Below are 19,054 nucleotides of genomic sequence, written 5' to 3'. Positions count from 1 at the left end.
ACCGGCTTGTGGCTGGCCCAGTTACAGGGAGTCCCAGCCCACCCACAGCATGAAGCTTTGCTGGGTGGCTCAGTCCCAGGGACTCAGGATAGGCAGGCCATTGGGACAAGGACAGCTTGTCAGTAACAACTTTTACTGAGCACTGCTGCAGGTCTGGCAGAGCTGGGGGCTTTGCTTATGTGAGCAGAGCCCTCAAGAGACCCACATGCAAAAAGGGTCATCTCCCTTTAGCTACTGAGGAAACAGGCCCAGAGAGGTGAAGGGACCAGCCCAGGTCACAGGGACAATCAACAGTGGTGGCAGGGTTTGAATCCAAGGGCTGCCCTTGTCTGCGGACCTTCACCTTCCAGCATTTGGGTAAAACCGGTGAGGCAGCTTCTCCTCCCGCCTCTCCCCTGTTCCCTCTCCGTCTCCCTGGCTCCGCCCACCACTGGCAGCGGCGGTACCTGTTAAGGAAGTCCAGGCCACAGCCCCGTGCCACGAGGCCTTCCGGCTTTCCCAAAGGCCACACGCTGTCGGAGGAGGACGACGAAGAGAGGCCAGGGGACCAGGGCTTAAGTGTCACACTCCCTGGGAAAGAAGAATGAGGTTCAGGGCTCTAGGACCGGGAAACGGGCAGCCAGGGTCCATGACTGGGACAGACACCCGTCCAGCCCAGGACCCGAGGGCCTTGGCAGGTTTGCCCCCGGAGCACATCGGACCCACGTGGGCTCAGAGATAGGTCAGGGCCCACCAGGCTGACCCCGCAGTTTCCCGGAAGAGGGTGAAAGGTGGCCCAGAACTGAAGAGCCTCATACATCACAGCCAGGAAGAGGAGTGAGGGCCAGGATTTGGCTCAGGGTGAGAGGCCGGAACCAAAGGCCCCAGGGGCCCCCCCACGCGCAGCCTTCCTGCCTGGCAGGGGCCACGGTGGGGCTTCAGGGAAGGGGATGCAAGCCAAGGGTAGGGCAGGTGGCACAGACTCCAGGTGGGCTGCAAAGCCATTCCCCCACCCCCGGGTGAGCCCTCCCCATGGAGCTCAAGGGCTGTTACCTGTGATGTCTGACATGCTGCTGAAGGATCTGGGCAGAGAGAGGGCAGGGAGGGGGCAGGAGGTGAGGCACGGTGGGCACTCTGCCTTGCTCCCTCGTCCTGCCCCCACGCCAGAAAAAGGTCTCACAGCCACCAAGCAAATGCAGGCTAGACTCAAGGCGGGGTCCCAGGCACAGGGCACCCATGCCACCTGGCTCTCCTAAACTCACAGGACAAGAAGTTAATGTCCTGGTCTCTGTCCATTGTGTTCAACCCAGAATGCCCTGGCATGCCTTGCAAAGCCAGCTCTTTCAATGCCACCTCCTCCTAGAAGCCTCCCCTGATCTCTCACCCCCTCATCTCACCCTCCTTTGCCACCTTTGTGGTTTGTGGTTTGTGGCTCCCAGGTATGCCTCCTAAATTAAACCATGACCTCCTCATCAGACACCCCCTTGGGACAGACCCATGCAGACCAAGACCATGCTGATCACAGCTTCCCAGAGCCCAGCCCCTCACCGGCAAAGGAATAAATCAAGGGCTACTTAAGAGGCGGAAACGGTGACAGGGAACGTGCCCAGGAGGCGGGTATCTCCCACCCTTGGTCTTGCCATCAGAGGGTGTCCCTTGGTTTTTCTGGTCCCTATTTGCTGCTGATGCCCAAACCTGGGGCCTGGCTTTCTTGCCCAAGGTCCCTGACACCTTGAACCATTCTCCACGTCCCCTAGTCCTGAAGCATCAAGCTTCTCCTTGGGTACAGGATCTTCAACGCTTGACCTCCGGTGACTCTCCTACCAGGCTAGGGCCGAGTTCACTCTGCCTGTTGGCCTTGTCTTAACCCTGACCTCGGTCACCCCCGTGACTCACAGGGCCTGGGTTTCCAGAGCTCCAGCCACCCGAGGGCAATAAAGGGAGGTGACTGCCTGGACCTGACTCTGGCCTTGCAGACTCTGAGAGCTGGCTGTTCGGGAAACAGCAGCCCCACCCCCCTGGGCATCTGCTGCTATCCCCAGCCATGTCACCTCTTAGGGGGTTCGGGGTCCTCCTCGCGCTGCCGGCGGAGGATGGAGCCGGCACTGGGCGGGAAGGGCAGGATGGAGAGCCGGTTGATCTCCTTCTCACTGTCTGTGGCCTCCTCCTGCAACGCCATGACAGGACCCAGGTCACCCCTGCTGCCCGGCACCTTCCCAGTCCTCAGCACCCCTGGTCTGTGCCCATTCCACAGATGAGGAGTAGGGCCCAGGGCACAGGAGGGGGCTCTGCAAGGTTACAGTGTACGGTGGCTCCCCAGCTCTGCCGGCACCCAGCCCCGGCAAGGAACTGGTTCCGGGTGAGCTTTAATAAAGTCCTTGGCCTCCCTGCGCCTCGGTGACCTCACCTGTGAAATGGATCCTTCAGAAAGCACTCTCTGCCTTAGTAATAATGCCATAGCAGCGTACCCCTTTATTTGGGATGGGGCAGGTGTCTTACCGAGGGGTGAGGCTCAGATCCCCCCGTGACAGCGGCCTCCCCCGTTGCCTCTGGGCCTCCCAGAGGGGAGGGGAACTCGCTCAGACTCCAAGTGCTGCTGAGGTTGGAGCACAGGGAATGGGAGGAGGCACAGGCCTGGAAGAGAGAGAGAGAAGGTGAGCAGTGCCAGGCCCAAGCCAGCCACAGCCTTTCCTGATGGCCTGCCATGTGCCAGCCGGGACAGATCCCTGTCCTCAGGGAGCTCACAGCCTAGGAGAGACAAACTGTCAATCAGCAGACACTGGAACAAAATAATGCCAGGCTGAGACGACAGCAGAAGGAAAACACAGAGACCCCACCCAGCCTGGGGCCCAAGTACTTTCCAAAGAAAGTCTGGTTTGAACTGAGAGCCCGAGGGCATGCAGGTGCTAAGCAGGTCCAGCTGGGATGGGCCAGGCAGAGGAACAGCGTGTGCAAAAGCCCTGAGGCAGGACGGTGATGCATTCCAGTTAAAAGGCTAAAACCCAAAGAACCCGGCTAGAAGACAAGACGACCCTCATCTGCAGGGCCTCTTGGGCATGAAAAGGGACTGTCTCTACCTAACCGCAAAAAAAGCCAACTGGAGGTTTAAAAAGTCATCAGGCTGGGCGCAGTGGCTCACGCCTGTAATCCCAGCACTTTGGGAGGCTGAGGTGGGCGGATCACCTGACGTCAGGAGTTCGAGGCCAGCCTGACACCATGGACAAACCCTGTCTCTACTAAAAATACAAAATTAGCTGGGCGTGGTGGCACAGGCCTGTAATCCCAGCAACTCGGGAGGCAGGAGAATCTCTTGAAACCGCGAGAGGGAGGTTGCAGTAAGCCAAGATCGTGGCATCGCACGCCAGCCTGAGCAGCAAGAGTGAAACTCTGTCTCAAAAAAAAAAGTCAGGGATTCATGCTTACCTCCATTCCTCCAGACCCCAGTGCTTCAAAACCAGGCCTACAGAGTTCATTGCCAGGCAACTCAAAATAAGAAAAAGCAGGCTAGGCGTCACGCTTCTAATCCCAGCACTTTGGGAGGCTGAAGCGGAAGAATCGCTTGAAGTCAGGAGTGTGGCACCAGCTGAAACCCCGTCTCTACTAAAAATACAAAAAACTTGACTGGGCCTGGTGGCAGGTGTCTGTAATCCCAGCTACTAGGGAGGCTGAGAATAGCTTGAACCTGGGGTCCAGCCTGGGCAACACACCGAGACTCTATCTCAAAAAAAGGAAAAAAAAAGGAAAAATCAGAGCTCCCGACAGCAGCCTGAGGACCACAGTCCAATGTACAAAGGGTCTGTACAGTGCCAGCTGGCTGTGTGGCCTTGGGCAAGCCCCCGACCCTCTCTGGGCCCTGTCCGATGAGAGGATTAGACCAGCTGGTCTGAGGGATGCTTACGCCCGTGTTAGTCCTAACCAGCTGGTCTCTGACGCTCAGGTTTGGAATTCTAACATGCACGCAGGACCCGGGGCAGCCAGGCTTCCCCAGCTGAATGCAAAGACCAGCTCCAAACTATCCTTCGTGTCCCAGTAGCAACTCCAGAAACTCAGAGACCAACATGTACCTTTCCCCGTCAACCCCCCGGCTCACCAGCCCAAACCCAGCCCACCCTGGGTCCCAGTTCCCACCCCTGAGGGCTCTTCCCACCTCCCCCAAGCTTCCTCCCCTGGCTGAGGTCTCCCACCAGGGCTGGCACGTTCCCAGCGGTGGCCAAGAGCTCCTGCCAGGACCCCCACAATCCTGACCCGCTCACCTTGAGGCAGGTGCCACCCTGGGCCCGCTGCAGCTGCACCTCCAGCAGAGCCTTGGCGCCCTCCAGGCTGGTGAGCGCCGTCAGCAGCCCGTCCCGCTCTGCCTCCAGGCCCCGCACCTGCTTGCGGTACTGGTCCTTCTCAATGAGGCTCTGTGAGTACTGCAGCTGGATCCGGTCACGGCTCTGGATGGCCTGGGGGAGGAGGAGGGAGGAGCAGCTGAAGGAGCCACCCTGGCCCAGCTGTCCCGGCCTATGACTTGGAGAATGGGGACAGTAACCAGAACGGCAGCCATCACTTACTGAGCACTGTGTGCCGCACCCTGAGCTCACTATCAGCTTATTTAAATATCTTCACACTAACTGGCTATGTTAGATACCATTAATACCATTATTTTCATTCTGCAGATCGGGGAAACTAAGCCTGGAGGGACAGAGCTGGGATTCAAATCAGGAAGTCCATCTGCACGATCCCGGCTCTCACCATTTCACCAAGAACCGAAAACCTTTCCCTGAGACCTGCTGTGTGCCAGGGGCTTTATTCGCGGCATCCCAGTCGGTGGAGAAGCCGAGTCAAACCCAGCCTATTGCATCCACAGTGAAGACCAGGGGCTCTGCAGCTGAGGCCATGGCCCAGACCTGTCACCCGCGGCCTTAGAGCTGGGGGGAGCCCCATAAAATGCAGATTCCTGAGGCCCACCCCGACACCTGAATCAGAATAGCTAGAGAATGAAACCCCACATTTGCATTTTGAAGCCTACCAGGGGATCCTGAAGCCATTTCTAATATATCGACTTCGGCTGGGCAAGGTGGTTCACAACTGTAATCCCGGCACTTTGGGAGGCTGAGGGGGATGGATCAGTTGGGCCCAGCCTGGTCAATATGATGAAACCCTCCCTCTACTAAAGATACCAAAACTAGCCAGGCATGGTGGTGCATGCCTATAACGCCAGCTACTTGGGAGGCTGAGGCAGGAGAGTCATTTGAACCCGGGAGGCAGAGGCCACAGCGAGTTGAGGTCACACCACTGCACTCTCCAGCCTGGGCGACAAAGCTAGACCCAGTCTCAAAAGTAATCCTAATAGTAATATGTAGACTTCGGCTCTTCCAGTGGAATTCACACTTGGTCAAGGACAAAAACCCCCTGCCTGCCACTACTGCACATGGAGCCTCACACCAGAAGGCTTGGGGGCCTGGTGGCACTGGCCGGAGGTCCTCAGCCCACCCCACAACCTTGGCAGGAGACAAGGGTCATAGTGCCCAGGGACTGAGACCAAAGCTTTGGGGAATTTCTTCATCAGCAGCTACTTCTAAGCACCTCCCCTGTGCTGAGCTTGTCTCTGAGATGGAGAGAACAAGGGATTCAGAAACGAAGACACCAGGGTCAACTTCTGCAGCTGTCACAGAAGCTGAGATGAGGCCGGTGGCTCCAGGGTGTCAGGTAGGTATCAAGGGCTCCAGGCCCCCGTCCGCCTCCCCGCCCCCCGCCTCCGTGCCCCATCCTAACCCACCAGGGAGCTGCTCACATCTCTTTCTACCATTCTAGTCCCCTCCATTCCTCCTCGTCTCCCCCCACCATGAGAACTAGCAACTGGCTGAGGGCCCGGCACCCAGCAGGCCGGGCTCACCTGGTCCCGCTCCTTCTCAATCTCCTCCAGCTGAGCCAGGACAGTGGCCATGCGGTGCTTGTACAGGTCACAGTCCTTCTGCAGCGTGCGGTGCTTCAGCTGCAGGTCTTCCATCCCCTGCAGGTACTGAGGGCGGCACGGGCGGGGTCAGACCACAAGGCTGGGGACCATGAGAAATCTCACCAGCAGGTGCCCGGGAGGGCCAGCGAGAGACGCTCTCTCAGAGCCTGAGACCCGAAACAAGTCCCCTCCTGCCCAGTGGAGTGGTCTGAGCCACTGACTTTACCTCCCAGGCCCTCAACTGCCTAATCTGTAAAATGAGAAGAACGATCATCATTTCACCCAGCCGGCCACCCTTGGCCTCCCCACGGAAGCCGACACCGGCCCCTTCCCCAGCTCTGCGTCTCCCACGGTGCTCAACGCCTTCAGCTACAGGAAGTAGCTGACGTGGGACTGTGTGTCTCACATTCTGCCAGCCTCCCCTGCTGGAGTTCCCCCTAAGGGAGCAGGCGCCTTTGTTTTGCTCACTGCGGCGTCTCAAGCACCTGGAAGGGTGCCTCCATCAATATCCGAGAATGAATGAACACAGTTCTCAGCACAGCGCCCGCGTGAAGTGGATGCTCAAGGCGTGAGCACGCTGGCCCTGCCTGACACCCTCCCCCACCAGGGGCAGAGCACGGGCAGGGCCCCACCTGGTCTCGCAGCTCCTCCGCCCACTGCAGCTCCCCCTGCACGGCGTGCAGCTTCTGGCACAGCTCCTGCCTGCTGTCCTGCGCCTCCCTCCAGTCATGCTCTAGGATGTCCAGCAGGATTCGCTCAGAGCCCGGGGCCCCCGGCCGGCTCGCCTCCTGGGGATCGCAGGGCAGGACCACCTCAGGGTCTGGCTCAGGGCCCACCCTAGGCATGGGGAGGAAGGGGACATGCAGCTCTCCAAACCCACCTGACCAGCTCTGCCATGCTGGCCTGGGGCCTTGACCTCTCTGGATCTCCAACTCCCGCTCTGCAGAGTGGGCGTGGCCCCGCCAGCCCTACCCACCCTCCAGAGAGCATCTGTGCAAATCCGCTAAATGGATGAGGGTGTGGCTGGACAAGTTCAGCCAGGATCTGATTCCCAAGCAAGTACCAGGCGTGCACTCATGCTCTGGCCCTCACCCAGCATCCGGGCCAGCAGACAACGGCCACTTCCAAGGCCTACCCGCCCCCCATGACGGGGGGTCTTCAAGGGGCTGAGCCTGGCCCAAACAGGTAGACCCTGGGCCTAAGATCCTGCCCCCAGCACCACGCCAAGCCAAGTGCCCCAACCCCAGGAAAGGCGCTAGCTCCCATCCCCCACTTCCTGCATGGAACAATGGCCGGGAGCAGGCCCATGCAGCCGCTGACCTGCCGCCGACCTGCCACAGGACACTAAGCAAGCCTGGACCACCAGACCACACCCTCTACAAACCAGATCAAAGCTGGGCCCCTTTCCCCAGAAAAATGCTCACACTCAAAATCAAGTGGCCAGTTTTAGGGAGTTCAGGGCCTTCCGAAGGCTGCTCCCACACCCCAGACCGGGCATCCAGAGACAGCCACATGCTAAGGGCCCTCTCAGCTCAGAGCTTCAGGCAAGAGGCTGCTGGGACTCCATCCAGAACTCAGATTCCTCATTCTGAAATCCTCAGCTTCCCAGGCCTTGGGAGGATGAGTGAGCAGCAAGAGGGCCTGTTTTCCAGATCTGGCCCCACCCACCTCTGTGCCCACAAGCCCCAGGCCTGGTACCAGCTGCAGGCCCTCCTAATCCCCATGCCCATGAGCCCCGGCCCTGGTACCTGGTGGAGGCCCTCCTGCAGCTCCCGCAGTGACGCCGTCAGCCGCTGGTTCTCAGCACGCAGCTCACAGACAAGGTCCACACTGTCCGGCTCCTTCTCCTTCTCCTTCTCCTTCTCCTCTGCCCCAGGAGGCGGCCCCCTGGCCCTTCGCAGCAGTGCACACTCTTCCTCCAGCCGACTCACCTTGAGCTTGAGCTGATCCACCTGGAGCCCAAGACATGGGTCAGCCCAGAGGGGGACACACTGGGAGCCACAGGTCACAGGGGCAGGAAGGCCTGCTCCCTCACTGGGTGCCTCCCAGATTCCCAGAGAGGCCTGAGCAGAAGCCCTCCCCAGGCTTGTCTGTGAAGACGGGACAGGCCACGCAGATATAAAACGAACGGCTGAGGAAGGAGCATGGGGCAGCCAGGTCAAGGACAGCTCCCAGGGGAATCCACTCTACGAACTTGTAACCGGATGTGCCGCATCACCACGTGCTGTCTGACCTGCATTCCGACAGAGTGCCATCGATTGTATTCTCATGGCAGAAAAGGAGGAGGGGCCCCATCAAGAATGAGAAGAGCCGGGCGCAGTGGCTCACGCCTGTAATCCCAACACTTTGGGAGGCCGAGACAGGCGGATCATCTGAGGTCAGGAGTTTGAGACCAGCCTGACCAACATGGTGAAACCCCGCCTCTATTAAAAATACAAAAATTAGGGCCGGGCGCGGTGGCTCAAGCCTGTAATCCCAGCACTTTGGGAGGCCGAGGCGGGTGGATCACGAGGTCGAGAGATCGAGACCATCCTGGTCAACGTGGTGAAACCCCGTCTCTACTAAAAATACAAAAAACTAGCTGGGCATGGTGGCACGTGCCTGTAATCCCAGCTACTCAGGAGGCTGAGGCAGGAGAATTGCCTGAACCCAGGAGGCGGAGGTTGCGGTGAGCCGAGATCGCGCCATTGCACTCCAGCCTGGGTAACAAGAGCGAAACTCCGTCTCAAAAAAAAAAAAAAAAAACAAAAATTAGCCAGGCACGGTGGCGCATGCCTGTAGTACCAGCTACTCGGGAGGCTGAGGCAGGAGAATGGTTTGAACCCAGGAGGCGGAGGTTGCAGTGAGCTGGGATTCCATCACTACATTCCAGCCTGGGCGACACAGCGAGACAATGTCTCAAAAAAGAAAAAAAAAAAAAAAAGCAGGGCACGGTGGCTCAAGCCTGTAATCCCAGCACTTTGGGAGGCCGAGGCGGGTGGATCACGAGGTCGAGAGATCGAGACTATCCCGGTCAACATGGTGAAACCCCGTCTCTACTAAAGATACAAAAAAATTAGCTGGGCGTGGTGGCACATGCCTGTAATCCCAGCTACTCAGGAGGCTGAGGCAGGAGAATTGCCTGAGCCCAGGAGGCGGAGGTTGCGGTGAGCCGAGATCGCGCCATTGCACTCCAGCCTGGGTAACAAGAGCGAAACTCCGTCTCAAAAAAAAAAAAAGAAAAAAAGAAAAAAAAGTGGGGGGACCAGGCTAGGTGTGGTGCTCACACCTGTAATCCTTACACTTTATGAGGCCGAGGCGGGCGGATCGAGACCAGCCTCAGTAACTCAGTGAGACCTCATCTCCACAAAACATTCAAAACATTAGTTGGTGTAGTGGTGAGCGCCTACTATCCCAGCTACTCAAGAGGCTGAAGTGGGAGAATCACTTGAACTTTGGGAGGCTGAGGCTGCAGAGAAGCATGTTCACACCACTGCACTCCAGCCTGGGCAACAGAGAGAAACCCAGTCTCAAAAGAAAAAAAAAAAAATGGGAAACAGGGTCTGTTTCTAGCTCTGTGTGACCCTGGGCAAGTCATGGCCCCTCTCCGTGCCTCAGTCTCCTCATCTGCACCTGGGGTACAGGAGAGGAGAGGGTGATGGTTTTGAAAGTTGAGGGTCTCAGTCGGCACGGGAACTAGAGGCCCCCCCGACAAGCCAACATCTTACCTCAATACTCTCAGGAAACAGACCTGCATCTGTCCACCCTGAAGGGAACTCCTAACACAGCCTCTGCTCTCTAAGATCTGGCTGTTGGCTCATCTCCCTCAAAAACTCCACATCCAGGGTTTGGGTTTCAACTTTGCTACTTCTAGGCTCTGTCATCCTTAGCAAGTCACTTACCTCCTCTGGGCCTCAGTTTCTTCATCAGTAAAATGGGCCCAACATCCTGGCCTCATCATTTGCCTCCCAAAAGTGTTGCAAGAATCAAACAAGACAGCGAGCAGGCAGAGACCTCTAAAGGGTACAGGGCAGGCTACAGAGCTGCCACGGTATGACCACAGCTTTAAATCAGATCCCAGGCCCCTAACTGATCACCAGTTTGGAGTGTGCAGCCAGAATCGGGCCCAGTGCGACGGGTGGGCAGCTGTGGGGTGACCGCCTGGCTCGGGGAGCAGACGTGCATGGCCAGTTTGCTGGACTACGAGTGCACTTGGCCGGGGTGACGCACGTGGGGTCTGAGGTGGCCAGACAGTGACAAGAGTGGCAGCAGGTGGCAGGCCATAAAATGAAGTCATTGTTGGGAAAAGGTCACAATGACTTTTGGTGCTATAGTCAGGCATGCAACATCTGGTGCCCTAGGACTGCCCTGGCCTCTCGTGGAAAATGACTTGCTAGTCCCCCAGCCTTCAGAGGCTAGAATGGCACACCACACACACGCACACATATACACTCATACACATACATACACATACACACACACACATATACATACGTACACATGCACACACGTACACGCACACATATACACTCATATACATACACATATAAACACACATACATATACGTACACATACACACACACACATACACTCATACACATACATGCACACATACACCTACGTACACACATATACACGCACACACACACGCACACAACACAAACACAAACACATGCACACACATGCACACATACACATACGTACACACATATACATGCACACACACACAACACAAACACAAACACATGCACACATACATACGCACACACACACACACATGCACACACACAGGGTTCTGGAGGCTGAGTCGGGCAATTCTACAAATGAACAGTCCACTCCTCCTCCTCCGCAAGAGACTCAGAAAGAAATTCATGACTCCTGCATTCCTTTCCACTCACAAAACATGCTTTGTGAGCAGCCAGAGAAAGACAGCTCGTTACAAGGACAACTGGGGTCACACCCGCTCAGCAAACCGCAGCCACACACCAGGGCCTCCTCCCTGACCCTGGGCCAGCCAGCTTCCCTGATTCAGCTCAGAGGACAGAACACCTGGTGTCTCGGACCAGCACCAGGAAATATGGATGCATTTAATCCCGGCGTACAAACCCACTGGGCACAAAATTATAGTGTTCGTGCCTTCCGTTTATGTTGCTTAGAAATAACAGCTCATTAAATTCGCACCTTATAAAACACGGTATTAAATCTCAGCCACCACACACCTGTCCATGGGAGGTGGGGACACAGCTGCCAGGCACAATCAGCTGCTCTGTTCAGATCCATCTGCAACACCTTTGTTAATTTTGATGCAGAAAGCTCCAAACAGTTAAGGTAAATTTATAGCAGTTAAGTTAAATTTCTTTTTTTTTTTTTTTTGAGACGTAGTCTTGCTCTGTCACCCAGGCTGGAGTGCAGTGGCACAATCTCGGCTCACTGCAACCTCCGCCTCCCAGGTTCAAGCAATTCTCCTGCCTCCGCCTCCGGAGTAGCTGGGACTACAGGCACCCACCACCATGCCTGGCTAATATTTTTGTATTTTTAGTAGAGAGGGGTTTCAACGTGTTAACCAGGATGGTCTCAATCTCCTGACCTGGTGATCCACCTGCCTCCAGAAGTGCTGGGATTACAGGTGTGAGCCCCCGTGTCCAGCCAGTTTCACGTCTCAGGCCCCTAAAATAGGAAAAAGCCACCATCCTGCTTCAAGGCAGCTAACCTAACTCCTAGAAGGTCACCCTATGCAGACTCGCAGCTGACCTGCAAAGGCATCTCCAACCATCTCTTGTCCATTCCCCTTCCCTGTCCCAGCAGCCCCAGATGGTCACACACTCAGGACATTCCCCCATCCCAGTCACACCCAACCCAACCATGAGGCAAGCCGTGCGGGCTGCAGCCTCTCCCAGTGACCCTCCCCTCGGCCCCCACACCGCCCTCTCTTACAGCGAGCCCCACGTCTGTTTCAGAAAACGGGGGAAGCCCTGTTGATAAAGAGAGGAGAGCACCCCCACCTGCCACCCACCACCCCTCAGCAGTGCCGACAGCCAACTCAGAAATCCTTCAATCCAACCAGGCACAGTGGCTCACACCTGTAATCCCAGCATTTTGGGAGGCCGAGGCGGGCAGATCATCTGAGGTCAGGAATTCAAGACCATCCTGGCCAACCTGGTGAAACCCCATCTCCACTAAAAATACAAAAAAAAATTAGCCAGGCATGGTGGCACGCCCCTGTAATCCCAGCTACTCGGGAGGCTGAGGCAGGAGAATCACTTGAACCTGGGAAGCGGAGGTTGCAGTGAGCCGGCATCGAGCCATTGCACTCCAGCCTGGGTGACAGAGCAAAACTCCATCTCCAAAAAAAAAAAAAAAAAAAAAAAAATCCTTCACTCCTGGGACATTGGAAAAGTGCTCAAACCAACTGCTCTATGCCTCAGTTTCCTCCTCTAGAAACGGGAAAGGTACTGTTATCCACCCCAGCATAGGGTGGCTGGAAAATTAAAGCGGTCTGTGCACGGTAAGCACTTAGGACAGTACCTGGTGCACAGGAGTCTTTCATAATTGTTACATCATCCGTATCTGTAATGAGGATGAGGAAACTGAGGCACAGAAAGGCAAACCCTGCCCATGCCTCATGGTTTTTCACAAGAGAGCTGGCCTGAGATCTGTGTTCCTGTCCCTGCCCAGCACCCTTCAGAAAGCAGGGCCAGGCACAGTGGCTCATGCCTGTAATCCCGTAGCTTTGGGAAGCTGACCGAGGCAGGCAGATCACAAGGTCAAGAGTTTGAGACCAGCTCGGCCAACATGGTGAAACCTCATCTCTACTAAAAATATAAAAAATTAGCCGTGTGTGATGGCAAGTGCCTGTAATCCCAGCTACTTGGAGGCTGAGGCAGAAGAACTGCTTGAACCCCAGAAGCAGAGGTTGCAGTGAAATGAGACTGCACCACTGCACTCCAGCTTGTGTGACAGAGTGAGACTCTGTCTCAAAAAAAAAAAAGAAAGAAAGAAAGAAAGCCTCCGCCTCATGCCACACACCAAGCGGGACCTGGAACGATGGCCTCCCGGTCACCTCACAACCTCAAACCAGCCACCCACATCTTCAAGCTGGACCCTTCAACTGCTGGCCTCAACACCCTGATCAGGGCTCACCTCCCCAAGATATGGACCCACCTGGCATGCACAAACTCAGGGACTGGCACACAGGTGCACCCGCGCCCACAGCCTCACAGCCACAGCCTCAGGCTCCTGGGGTAGGGAGGCTTCAAACTGCACAGTCACAACCCACCTTGGAGCCTCCGGCAACATGGCTGGCACTTCTAAGCCCTTTACGTGGATCAGCTCATTAAATCCTTGCAATGACGCCCTGTGGCAGTCAAATACCGGTATGATCCCCCTGCTAAGTCCCATTTGGAAACCAAGAAAGTAGATGCAGTAGGAGGCGCGGCCTCACCTGCCCACTGGTGGGAGTCAGGTGAGACCTCCCCACACAGGGAGCAGATGGAACAGCAGCGTGGAAGGGAGCTGGCACTGGGGCCAGCCGGGCCCGGTTCAAATCCAGGCTGTGCCGCTTCCTGGCTCTGTGACCTTGAGCAAGTCCTTCCCCTAATCTGAGTCTCAGGGTCTGTATTTGGAAATGGGGATTTGGCACACGGTGCTTTGGGGAGAATTAGAAGATGCGATGCTTGTAATCCGTGTGCCTTTTGATAATATCAACAATGGCGACTGTCGACACAAGCTGCGAGCAGTGTGCTGGGCACTGCGCATGTCTGAAACTCTGTGTCTTACACTCACTGGGCCACGTGCGGTAACTCACGCCTGTAATCTCAGCACTTTGGGAGGCTGAGGCAGACGGATCACCTGAGGTCGGGAGTTCGAGACCAGCCTGGCCAACGTGGAGAAACCCCATCTCTACTAAAAATAGAAAAATTAGCTGGGCGTGGTGGCAGCCACCTATAATCCCAGCTACCCAGGAGGCTGAGGCAGGAGAATCACTGGAACCCCGGAGGCAGAGGCTGCAGTGAGCTGAGATTGCGCCACTGTACTCCAGCCTGGGTGACAGGGGTGAGACTCTAAACTCACTGAATCCTCATAACCCAAGGTATCTCAGCCCCGGGCCTACCAACATTTTAGGCTGGGTAATTCTTTGTTGGGGAAGGCCCTGGGCCCTGCAGGGTGTTTGGCAGCATCCTTGGCCTCTACACAGCAGATGCCAGTAAAACCCCACTAGTTGTGACAACCAGAAATGCTTTGCGACATGGCCAAATGTTTCTAGGGAGTCAACATCGCCCCCCATTGAGAACCACAGTCATAACCCAATGAAGTAGGCACACCAAGCAGGAAAAGGACTTTCCGTGTCAAAGAGCCAGCGATGGTGGCTCTGGGACACAGGCTGGCTGGCTGGCTACCGTACTGCGAAGGCCGCCCCTTCCCTTGCCTCCCCGACCCGTCTCCCCAGGGCCTACCGCCAGCTGCAGGTCACGGCTGCGAAGCACAGCAGAGTTCTTCTCCTCACTGAGCTGGGCCAGGCGCATGGCGATCATGTAGTTCTCATCCTTGAGTCGCAGGAGCTCCAGGCTGCTCGCCTCCCAGTCCTCCCGCAGCCGCTGACAGCGCTCCTGAGCCTGCTGCTGGTCCCGCAGCCGCTGCTCCAGCCCTGCCCGCTCCTCCTCCAGCACCCGGCCCCGGGCCTGCAGTTGCTGCTCCCGCTGCAGCTGGCTCTTGCGAGCTTCCCGCAGCCGTCGAACCTCTGTCATCAAGAATTGGGTCAGGCCCTCAGGCCCCTCCTCATCTGCCAGGACAGAACAGGGGACAGAATAGGCAGGTCAGGTAAGTAAAATCCGGGAGACGACAGACTATGTCAAAAAACCTCAAACCGTAAAAACACCAGAGGGCAATTCTGGAATACATTTTTAGAATTTGGGAGCAGGGGAGATCTTCCTAAACAACACACAAAATCCAGGAGTTATAAGAAAAACATGGACAAATCCATATAAATACGTTTAAACCTTTAGAAAATGAAAGATGTAACAAAGTTAAACAATAAGCAACAGAGTGGGAGAAACTATAACAAACATAACAAGAACTCAGAGCCATAATATATAAAGAGCTCCTACAAATCAATAAGAAAAGAACCACCACCAAGTAAAAATATAGATAAAAACTATCAATAGGCAAGTGCCAAAATAAAAATGGCTAATAAATACAGGGAAATATGCACAAACCTACCAACAACAATTACAGTGGTTACTAATATTTGCTAACTTCATTCTTTGTTCTAGACATAGATATATATATAGATATGTAAATCAACTTAATCTTTATGATAATACCATAAGGTAGGTACTATTATTGTACTCCTTTTAAAGAAAGAAAAACTGAAGCACAGAGCAGTTATTTACCCAAGATTTACTAACAAGTAACCAATGAACTGTTTCACTCAATGAATATTAACTTAAAACAATAACATTATTTTTTACATATCAGAATGGCAAAAATGTTTCAATACGATCCCCAGGATTCAAATGGGCACTTACACACTCCTGGTAGGAAGTATGTTGATTTGACAGTTAAAACAGGCACACTCTGAGAAATTCTTCTCAGAACCTCTTCTCCTGAAACACGTCTGCACAAAGACGCATATGCAAGGATGCTCCCCACATTGTAGTAATGACACAAAACTGGAAACCAGGTATCCATCAACTAGAAATGGGTTAAATGAATTATGTCCTAACTTCGCTAATGAACAGGACGCAGTCACTTAAAACAAGTGTATGTAACAGAGGTGAAGGAATCACTAAAATCAGTTGTTCTAAGAAAAAGCAAAATACCTATGTGTGTATGTGTGTGTGTGTATTTTTTTTTCTTTTTCTTTTTTTTTTTTTTGAGACGGAGTTTCACTCTTGTTACCCAGGCTGGAGTGCAATGGCACGATCTAGGCTCACCGCAACCTCCGCCTCGTGGGTTCAGGCAATTCTCCTGCCTCAGCCTCCTGAGAAGCTGGTGTGTGTATTTTTTTAATATAAAAAAATTCAGGCCAGGTGCAGTGGCTCACACTTGCAATCCCAGCACTTTGGGAGGCCAAGGTAGACAGACCACAAGGTCAGGAGTTCAAGACAACCCTAACCAACATGGTGAAACCCTGTCTCTACTAAAAATACAAAAATTAGTTGGGCATGGTGGCGCAGGCCTGTAATCCCAGCTACTCGGGAAGCTGAGGCAGGAGAATCACTTGAACCTGAGAGGCAGAGGTTGCAGTGAGCCAAGATCGCACCACTGCACTCCAGCCTGGGCGACAGAGCAAGACTTTATCTCGAAACAAAAAAAAAAAAAAAAATTCAAAGTCACCTGGAGCCTTTGGATTTTTATAGGCAAAACCTGGACATCTATCTGTGTACGTCAGACATATGCCTGAAAACAGTATCAAGAAAAAGAGCCATCTTAAGCATGTAGCTCTGAACTTGGAGGAACAAGACTAGCATCCAGCCCCACCCTCAGGCCACCCTGGGGTCCTAAGCGAGCCCCTTCAGTTTCTCCATGCCTCCGTTTCCCTTACTGTTCAACAAGGATAGTGAGAGCGCCTCCCTAACAGGGATGGGATCAGGAGCCTGCGCAGCGGAGGCCTAGGCCCAGCATCCACTGCAGATCCACTCACCGAGGATCATGGAGCAGCGCTGGGCGGGTTCCTGGCCGGTGAGCAGCGTGAAGTGTTCGGGGTAGTAGAACTCCAGGGCTTCCAGGAAGGCCTCATAGCCCCTCTTGCCACGGCAGCGCAAGATATCCATCAGGCGCCCTGGAGAGCAGTGGGGGGAATGCACCCAGGGTCCAGGGGAGGGCTTCCCCGGTGCCTGGATGCTTCTGCCCCCACCATGCTCCAGGCCCACGTTCCCCAGATTTTTGAGCCAGTGACACACACAGGGGCCTGTCCCAACACATCAGGGAAGAGAAGAGAGCCCGTCTGCCACAACCAGGGGAGCCAAACTCCCTGATGGCTCCTGGGCTCCCTAACACCCCCCCCAGACACAGATGCGGGCTGGAAATGCACCCCGCCTTTTGAATGGCACAGAGAAACCCCGTCCATCTCCAAGAGCAAAGTAAATACTTCTCCCACTGGCCATGCCTGAAATTCTACCATTAAAGACCATTCCATCATGCCTTCGTCAGCTCTGGTTCAAAGGCACACTCTGTGGGAGAAGGGACCCTCATAAAGCTGAGATGGGTCTTGACTCTGGAAAAATAACTCTCCTGGGAGTGTGTGGCGCACAGCGGAGGGGGCAGACAGAACCCGGAGATCAAAGCGCGCAGGAAAGGTGCCAAGTCCGCCGGCTGTGACCGGGAGGTCCCAGGCCCAGCTGGCCCTGGCAGCCACATCAACCCTCTGCTTTCATGTGGGCCCAGGAAGTGGGAGGGAACCCCGAGACAAAACCCTGACGCCGGTGTGGGCAACGCCGACCGCCTGGGCGCGGCGGTGGTCGGGGAGGACGCAGGCTGGTGGGCACCCCCAGCCGGGCCCCTCCACCGCTGCGAGCAGCAGAGCCCTAGCTTCTCGCTCCACGGCTCCTGGCGCTGCGCCCAAGGGCACGGGCGGCCCGGGACGTGACCCCCGCGGGCCCCGCGGCTCACCGGTGCGGTTGACGCGGCACGGGAAGCGGTAGGTGCTCAGCACCTCCTCCTCGTCCTGCTCGTCGATGACCCGGCACTGGCGAAGATACGGCGTGAGCTTGGCCGGGTTCAGGGCGCGCGCCAGCCGGTGCCGGACGCCCTCGATCCGCTCCCACAGCGCGTCCTCCTCCGCCTCGGACCCCGAGCCGGCCCCGGCCTCCTCCTCGGCCTCCCCCGCCTCCGCCCGGCCCGGCATGGCCGCGTCCTCGGGGTCTGCGGGCGACAGGCACACCGGGGTCGACCGGGGCGCCCTGGGGCTGGGTGTGCCGCCGAGCCCACCCCGGGGCGTTGCCCACAGGACTCGCCGTCGGGGTCCCCCGCGTCCCCCGCCCCGCGCCCGGCGGCCGTCGGGGGCGCGCCCTGAGCCCCCCGGGACTCACCCCGCACGCCGCAGCCGCCTCGGGCTCCCGGGTCCGCGCTCGGGCGGCGGCTCCGCCGGCGCAGGGGGGCGGTGCCCGCGGCGCCCCCGGCTCCACCCCCGTCCCCGCCGCCCCCGGGGCTGCCCGGGCCTCCCCACATCGCCGCCCGCCGCCCCGCAAGTCCGCCCGCACGCCCTCCCTCCCTCCCGGCCGTCCGGCCGCGCCTCCCCCCCGCTTCCTGTTTCCCGCCGGCTCTCCCGGCCCGACTCGGCGGGGTCCCGGCCGCCTGCCCACACCTGCCCGGCCTCGGGGCGGGGCGAGGGCGGGCACGCGCGCTCACACCCCCCGCGCGCCGCTCACACCTTCCCCGGGCCACGCGCATCGCCTCCCCGTGCCCACAGCGCGTCCGTCCGCGCGGGGATAGCCGCTCACGCCTGGCGCAGCCCGCGGGCACACAACCTGGGGTTGCCCTTCCCCGGTCCCCACAAGAGACTGAAGGCTCCGGAGCTTCCCTGGAGCACAGGACAGCCCCGCCGGGGGTGGGAGGGGGGCAGCAAAGGGCAGAGGTCATGGGCGCCTTCTGCAAGACAGGGGGTTCTGAACCTGCAAGGCGGCACTGCCAACTCCCCTCCTACACAAAGTCCCGTGGCACATGGGGACCATGGACCCCGCAACTCTCAAAGGGCGTGTGCCTCCAGGTGCTGGTCCCAGAGATGCTGCGGGCGGGTTGTGACTAGTCATCCATACTCCCGCTGCCGCCTGGGAGGCCGATGGTCACTTACCGTGATACTGGCTGAGTCTACACGGTATGTGCAGGTGCATGAGACACCATCTTGCTATGCATTAGAAGCTGCCAGGTACCTGCTGCCAGGGAGAAACGGAGGAGGCACAGCTGGTACAGGAAAGAGGTGTGAGCTTCCCAAACCCCTTCCACAACTTCTCAGTTAGATGCCATGGACATATGTATTACTTATCCAAATAAATGAGGTTTCAATCAGTCAAGGCTCTGAAAAGCCTTGCATTAAGGCCAGGTGTGGTGGGTCACGCCTGTAATCCTAGCACTTTGGGAGACTGAGGCAGGCGGATCACTTGAGGTCAGGAGTTTGAGATCAGCCTGATTAACAAAGCGAAACCCCATCTCTACTAAAA

The 19,054-nt window shown here is 56.5% G+C and overlaps 1 protein-coding gene across 2 annotated transcripts in view; it reads right to left on the bottom strand.

Moving 5' to 3' along the window:
- The window catches only part of CARD10 (caspase recruitment domain family member 10), a 30,595-nt gene extending 11,795 nt beyond the window's left edge, over positions 1–18,800 (bottom strand). The window contains exons 1-12 of one of the 2 annotated variants that reach the window (XM_039463083.2): positions 18,688–18,800; positions 17,508–17,759; positions 16,540–16,677; positions 14,351–14,676; positions 7,666–7,869; positions 6,550–6,705; positions 5,858–5,983; positions 4,233–4,424; positions 2,479–2,613; positions 2,031–2,146; positions 1,033–1,061; positions 447–570 (exon numbers count right to left, since the gene is read on the bottom strand). In XM_039463083.2, coding sequence (XP_039319017.2) covers positions 447–570; positions 1,033–1,061; positions 2,031–2,146; positions 2,479–2,613; positions 4,233–4,424; positions 5,858–5,983; positions 6,550–6,705; positions 7,666–7,869; positions 14,351–14,676; positions 16,540–16,677; positions 17,508–17,759; positions 18,688–18,727 — 1,838 coding nt within the window. In that variant the 5' untranslated portion in view covers positions 18,728–18,800. Of the gene's footprint in view, positions 1–446; positions 571–1,032; positions 1,062–2,030; positions 2,147–2,478; positions 2,614–4,232; positions 4,425–5,857; positions 5,984–6,549; positions 6,706–7,665; positions 7,870–14,350; positions 14,677–16,539; positions 16,678–17,507; positions 17,760–17,926; positions 18,085–18,687 lie in introns of those variants that run through there. The other variant, XM_039463082.2, reaches the window with a different exon arrangement.
- Between the last annotated feature and the right edge of the window lie 254 nt (positions 18,801–19,054).

The sequence above is a fragment of the Saimiri boliviensis genome, chromosome 21, assembly GCF_048565385.1.
Source record: "Saimiri boliviensis isolate mSaiBol1 chromosome 21, mSaiBol1.pri, whole genome shotgun sequence".
Taxonomy (NCBI): Eukaryota; Metazoa; Chordata; class Mammalia; order Primates; family Cebidae; genus Saimiri; species Saimiri boliviensis.
Note: the sequence above shows the minus strand (reverse complement) of the source record. Positions and strands in the feature narration are given on the sequence as shown.